Source organism: Beta vulgaris, chromosome 5, assembly GCF_026745355.1.
Source record: "Beta vulgaris subsp. vulgaris cultivar EL10 chromosome 5, EL10.2, whole genome shotgun sequence".
NCBI classification, from domain to species: domain Eukaryota; kingdom Viridiplantae; phylum Streptophyta; class Magnoliopsida; order Caryophyllales; family Amaranthaceae; genus Beta; species Beta vulgaris.
Genome location: NC_079206.1, coordinates 39752911 through 39760024, shown reverse-complemented (window position 1 = coordinate 39760024; position 7114 = coordinate 39752911). Strand labels below are relative to the sequence as shown.

At 36.4% G+C, this 7114-nt stretch overlaps 1 protein-coding gene across 2 annotated transcripts; it reads right to left on the bottom strand.

Moving 5' to 3' along the window:
* Nucleotides 1-1855: 1855 nt before the first annotated feature.
* LOC104893669 (hypothetical protein) lies at nt 1856-6438 on the bottom strand. 2 transcript variants are annotated; one of them, XM_010679798.4, is made up of 6 exons: nt 5935-6438; nt 5045-5208; nt 4430-4593; nt 4072-4331; nt 3441-3567; nt 1856-2183 (listed from the first exon to the last, which is right to left on the bottom strand). In XM_010679798.4, exons 1-6 carry the CDS (start codon nt 6249-6251, stop codon nt 2052-2054), a joined length of 1164 nt encoding a protein of 387 aa, XP_010678100.1. In that variant the 5' UTR covers nt 6252-6438; the 3' UTR covers nt 1856-2051. The 2 variants fall into 2 exon arrangements, with proteins under 2 accessions (XP_010678100.1, XP_048493402.1); XM_048637445.2 differs by having other exon boundaries at nt 6106-6436.
* Between the last annotated feature and the right edge of the window lie 676 nt (nt 6439-7114).

Below are 7114 nucleotides of genomic sequence, written 5' to 3'. Positions count from 1 at the left end.
CCCCCCTTGAGTCTCAAGCTACCAACCTCAACCACTATGAAATTGACAGGGTCATTAGCTTGCTTGTCCTTCAAGAACCGATCATGTACTAATGCTTTTTTAATCTAATCAGACAAAGTGAACTGAATCATGAGAGAGTTACGATGAGTTCCCAATTGCACTACCTCCACATCAAGATTTTGAAACTCCTCTCGAAGATGATTCCTCGAATGTATGGTCTGTAAACAGTGGAGGATTTCCTTCTAAGCGCATCTGCAACAACATTGGCCTTACCCTCATGGTAGTGAATCTCCATATCATAATCCTTGATCAGTTCTAACCACCTCCCCTGCCTCACGTTCAGCTCTCTCTGAGTGAAGATGTATTTCAGACTCTTATGGTCCGAAAATATCTTCTATGATGTGCCAAGAAGATAGAATGCCATATCTTAAGTGCAAAAACAACAACTTCCAACTCTAGATCATGCGTCGGATAGTTCAATTCATGGTTTTTCAATTACCCAGAAGCGTAAGCAACAACCTTTTTTTTTTTTGCATAGGCACACAACCAAGACAATTCTTCGAAGCATCTTTGAACACTTCGTACTCTACGTTTTAATCAAGTAAAGTCAACATAGGAGTTGTGGTAAGAAGCTCCTTCAAAATCTGAAATGTCTTCTAACAAGCATCATCCCAGCGATATTTAGTATTTTTTCTCGTCAACATAGTCAATGGCCAAGCTATTTTTGAGAAGTCCATCACAAACCTTATATAATAACCTGACAAGTTAAGGAAGCTGCGAATCTCAGTTACACTCTTTGGAGTAGGCCACTCGAAAACAACTTGGATCATTGATGGATCAACTGAGATACCCTCTTTACAAATGATGTGACCAAGAAAAGCAACTTTCTCCAACTAGTATTGAGGTGGTAGGTTAATAGTTAAGCAGCAGTAACTTCAATTGAGGTGGTAGGTTAATGAAGTAACTTTATTATTATTTATGTTCTGGAGGGAATATGTGAGTTCTAGGAAATTTATAACATGTATAACAGATTACCAGTCATATGTTAGTAAAATGGGAAGGGTTACCCCATAGTTTAGTTAATATTCCAAAGTTGGGATTAATATGGGAAGGATGTTCATAATTGGGATTAATTATGTGAATTTTTCCTTGTTTTGACTTTCTTTGTGCATCTCAGCTATTAAACAATGAGTCTCATATATTGGATAAAAAGTCTTAGATATATGAGACTTCAAGTCCAAAATCCAAATTCGAGATAAAAAATTAATAAACCTCATATACAAGGGGAAATTTTGAGACTCGAGATCCAAAATCTGAGACCTAAAGTCTTAAATCTAACACTCAAAGTTCAAAATCTACAAGTCAAAGACCAAATTCTGATGTAACAATTGAATTTTGACACAAAAAGTGAGATCCAAACCCTGTATCTAAGACTTGTCATACGAGTTTGCTGGTGTGGGCTACCCAATCCTCACCCTATATACTTTTGCAAAAAAATATGTTAAGACATGAAATAGTCCTGTACATCTGTAATTAGTAACTTTAAACTTCTGCTTTAAGTTGGTTGCCTAGCAATAGACATCCATGAGAATTAATTCATCAACCCCTCAGGAGTCAGGGCCTCACAAATATACGTACTGAGCATCCCCTGTAATTGTACACGCAGCACGCTGCCTCACATATGCATGACCAGAAAAAAGGGAAACGTCAAAGATTAAAGAAACAGAACTTTCGTCAGATTTCAAAGGTGGCGACCAATTATATTTCACTAAGGTATGAGTTTTGTAGCAAACGTGATGCTTGTATTCATAATATGGCATAACCAAAATCATGTTAACGGTTAACCTGTGAATACTAACTTAACTATTAGCTTCCATAGCATCTCTTCATAAATCTATTGGATGATACAATCGTATAAATTTGAATCAGCAAAATTTACAAAAATCATCAGGATGTATGAAAAAAAATAAAGGCACTTGTGAACAAGTTTATAGCTTTACATAACCGTTCTTTATATGCAAGTAGGTAGCTCTTAACACCTCTTTAGGGACCTATCTGAACTTGCTGCACAGCTGGCTGCACAGGCCATTCAGCTGAGAATTGGTGATATTTGACAAGTTATAAGTTCTTGATTTCCCATTCGTCAGGCATGTCAAATTCATCTGATTGCCTAATTGATTTTGCTGCAATAGAAATATGAAATGCATCAGTGTGAGATCACATGCATACTGTAACTATGTCTTCTTTTATGCCTAGTTTAGTTATTTACATGGACTTCAGGCTCAAACAGAAACAAAGAAAAACAGATGCAGGATATGAAGCATTAATTTCATTGGTGAAAGAAAACATTTCCAATGTTCATATTCCAATTGCAGTAATATGAGTCGGTGTTCCCTCTCATACAAAGATGACACAAGGGCCATGCTTCTAGGAGCTCTTTGTGATTTTAATTTTTATATTTTTTGAAAGGCAAGGAGAACGACCCTAACCAAACTTCAATTCTCATGGTTTCTTGGTTCAGTATTTGCAGCACTCTGGAGGAGGGATCTAAGGGGATCCTATAAATCACTCCCAATTGCACTGCTTAAAACCAAATTAGGGCAAAACTCCATACACACAAATACATATATATACACATGTACACCCTCCATGCCCCAATAAACTTCCCACTTCTCTTTTTCACGTTTGCCAAGACACATTTGGTATCAATAATATCTTTGGTTACATATCTGGAAAAATTATAAAAGTTTGATCTTTGTAATGTATACAATGACACGAATCAAACAAGACCCCACGTGACTATGTCTTTCTTATATATCGGAAAAAAAATTGGAAGATTTTCCTTATGAATAGTGCCAAAGTTAGAAATGGAAAGTCTATTAAGGAACGGAGGGAGTATGTATGTGTGCGCGCGCGTGTGTGTATATATATATAGACACACACACATATAAAGTCGAGATCAAATGAGAAGGATTAATGTCCATACTTCTTTTTAAACTAAATGTACATATTTTTGTACTAAATGTGCATATTACAGTTTTCAAACTGTAAGCATATGCTCATGAAAAATGAAATGCACATTTAATAAAAATAAAATGCACATGACAAAAAGTTGCACATTTAGTTAAAAAAAATACACATTTAGTTCAAAAAAATATGCACTAAATGTATATATATATATATATATATATATATATATATATATATATATATATATATATATATATATATATTATATATACTTGAGCTTCACCTCTGTCAGAACAACAAAATAAAACACATCTTTCGGGATTGGTGACATGGAGTACACACACACAAACACACAGCACACACCTCATCATATACACCTTACCCACTAATGATTATATGGATCAGAAAAAGTAGCAGGACAGAAAACAAAAGCGAAGCATATGAGACAAAGTTTAAAAAAAGACACATACCATACAGGATCCAGGCTCTGAATTACAGCTCCATCTTGATGTAGGAACACAACTCAAGTAATGGCACCAAGAACAATGCTTATTTCCATCAATTCCTCTAAAAACCATAACTAAAGCAACTATGAACCTGCAAAAATTAACATAAACCTAATATAAAGTATCCGCAGCATACTAAGGGGTGTTTGGTATCATGTTTTTTCACAAAAGAAACGGAATCAAATAATAAAATCCGTTTCTACTTGTTTGGTTAGTGTGTAAAGTAACAATTACCGTTACTTGAGGGAAACACATCCCCCAAGTTGTTTCCACTCAAAAACCTAAGGAAACAAATAACGTTTCACTACTCAAACAAGAGGAAAGGGAGTGGGTTATATTTGTTTCTATTCCATTAGCATACCAAACAACTAATAAGGGTAACACTTATTATTACCCTTTCCCCTCCTTATCAAAATCCTTTCCATTCCGTTTACGGTATTCATACCAAACACCCCCTAAATAGAGCACAGTCAAATTTCTCTATAATATGTTCCCAGTAAATCTATGAGATCAACGGAAAGAAAGCCAAATAGCAATCACCAAATACTAATAGAATAAAAAAGAGTAAAATCGAAATGTCTTTTAAAGGGCTCACCCAACGATCAGAATAATCAGCGAGATGATCCAGAGGGTACACTGATATATCTTGTATTTTGGCCTCCTTGCATACGGAGAATGACCAGGTGACATATATTTTTGGCTAACCCATCCAAACTGTGGTCGGATCAGAAATACAGAGCCAAGGAAAAATCCCGAAATAAACCCTCCAATGTGAGCAAAGTTATCGACATGAGGAAGAATTCCAACAGCCAGGTTGACTCCAGCGATGAGAACCAACATTAGCAATGATGCCACCTAGAGAGGCAGAAATAGATGTTATACGGGTAGGATGAGAAGGCATGATTGAACACCATAAGTCATTACGAGATAACTGAGCAATTTTCAGGTCTAACCTTATTACTGTATATCGTCCAGTTAATAATCAACTCAGAAAGCATGGCACCTAGTAACCCGAACACAGCACCTGAGGCACCAACAGAGATGTTTGATCGCACAAAAAGACCAGACATCACACTCCCACCAAGTCCAGCAATGACATACAGCAAGCCCATCCTTACTGTTTCATCAGAAGGGAAGGGGGGGGGGGGAGAAAGAAACAAAGATGAGAACACTGAGTAAGCAGCTGATTGTTTCAGAACAAAATTGGAGCATCATTACAAGTACTAATATAGTTTTACTAACAGGAAGACAATGATTTTGAAGTGTTTCCTGATTTGAATCACATGCATCTAAAGCAAAAAAGAACAAAAGAATGATGAATCGCAACAAAAGAAGTTGATTAGCACATCACTGTTGCTCTGGTCGGCGAGAGAGTGAGATTTAGAAGAACTAGTCCCCTGTACTAACACGACCAGACTTACTGTATACATGTGACATCAACATTTGTCAACTTCTAGGCAGCAGAGTTTGGAATGCACAAATGAAGCAAATTTATGATATAATCATGCATCAGATTTTTGTTATCCTAATCAACATGCTGGAACAAAATGGAATGCGGACAAACATACCAAAACCAAATTCTCGCTCCATCCGGATTCCTATAACTAGTAAACCTAACATGTTGGCCAGCAGATGGAAAACTCCACCATGTAACCAAATACAACTGATCAGACGCCATCCTTGGTGGCCATGCACCACCTTGTCTATAGATAAAGCACCCATCTTATCAAGCCTGGTGGAAAGAAACGACGGAAGTGTAAGTGAAACAGATATTAGAATGCTGTTCAAAGAGAAGCTATATGATGCATAACAAAATACACCCAAGGAGGCCGAGAACTTCATAAAACAAAATTGCAAAATTGGGACGCCTGTTTATACCAGCAAGTCTATCAAGTTCCTGAGTATAACTACCTAGTACCTAGATGCACCCCAGGGCTATCTTTTAGCTCATTTTCTTATTGGGGACTATCATTTGCTCATTTGAGACGATCTAGATGAGCAAATGAGTGAACATAAAGCCTTGGCTAACCCGGAACACTTGAAATTTCAACATTTTTGCTGATTCAAAAAGAATGTCTTAGTTCAACAACTACTAATAAGAATACAAGTCATTGGTAATAGTGACTTTGGCACAATTAATTTTTTTACCCCACATAAGAATTTTATTTCACTTGCATCAGTAATCCAACATGAGCAGGATCAAAACGAGATAGGACTTAGGAGATCTGAGAAAATGCACCAATATTATGCAGAAAAAAGTCAATTCACAAAACCAAGTATCCCAAAACAATCAATTCCAGCAAAAACTACTACTCCATAAAAAATGATCACAAATTTATCTGAAAGTCAGTAATGAAATCTCAAAAAAACCAGAATCATGAATAGAAGAATTCAGCAGTTCAATAAATAAACCAATAGAATGAACCCCCCCACCCCCACCAAAAAAAAAAAAACTTACGTAGTAGCAGAAGGACCAAGAAGAGGATTCTCCTTGAAAGGTTGAAAAGCAAAGCGACCCAAAGAAGGGGCTAAACAGGAGAGAGAGTATTTGGGGCAATTATTAACATACATAGAGATTATAAACATAATGGTATTAGCAACAACAATGAAGGGAATAAGCCAAGGAAACCATTTCTTAAAATGTTTGACTTGGTGAAATCCCATTGGAGGTGGAGGTGGTCTGCCTTCAATATCAACTGGGTGAATCATGTTTTCCCTTGAATTATTATGATTCCCGCGTAATGGGATTTCTTGAGATGAATCTCGATTATGCATCTTTTTTTGCTGTTAGTGTTTGAGTGGATTTGCTGGGAAAAGGAATGGAATAGATATGTATAGAGTGGAGAGTCAACGGAATTTGGTTAACAAGAGGAAAGTTCCTTCTTCTTCCATGGATGCTTTTTGATTTGGTTTGGTTTGGTGTGCTTTCTGCACCTACTTGTTTTGTTTCTTTACTCTATATTCTTGTTCAGACGACGTCTAAACTTTTGACTGCGCCCTTTTCGTCTTCGACAAAGCATGGATTATGCAATAGAGTCCAAAATAATTATTATTTTTTTTTAAAGAGAAATTTTTAATTAATTGAATGTCAAACGACATCTACAATAGATAATAAAGAAAAACAAGATACAATTAAACAAGGTTAAATCAAATTCGTATTCGGAAAAATTACAATGAACCAAATCGAGCAATACAGCGCAACCCCCTTGGATTTGCTGAATCAAACCGCTATTGATGAGGAAGTCTATCATTCTGACATAGTTTGGGAAGAACAATCTTGATCGAGCCATATTTACCGCATCCAAGATTCCAATACCTTCATGTTGAGTCTCGAACTTCAGCCAATGAGAACAATTTCTCATACCTAAAAACAAAAAAAAAACCATACTCACAACTCCCATAGGGGATAAGGAGATCTCCACAACAGAGAGTACTAAAAAAATATCATAAAGAGATACTAATTTATTCAACAAAAATAAAAACTGAAAACAAAAGAGGGAGAGGGGCTTACCATGGATGAAAACATCCATGGCAGCCCCCCAAACTGATGAAGAAAAGGGTAAGAGAGGCTAGCTAGGATTTAGGCTCCGCTTGGTAGGGCGTAAAACGTTTTCCCGGAAAACTATTTTCCTCTATTT

Excerpts from the sequence above, each read along its gene's own strand:
- LOC104893669 (XM_010679798.4), bottom strand. The coding sequence starts at position 6,251 with ATGCATAATCGAGATTCATCTCAAGAAATCCCATTACGCGGGAATCAT. Across the intron at positions 3,568-4,071 it reads CTGATTATTCTGATCGTTGG|GTTCATAGTTGCTTTAGTTA; the intron begins GTGAGCCCTTTA and ends TAATTTTTGCAG. Across the intron at positions 2,184-3,440 it reads CAGAGCCTGGATCCTGTATG|CAAAATCAATTAGGCAATCA; the intron begins GTATGTGTCTTT and ends TTTCTATTGCAG.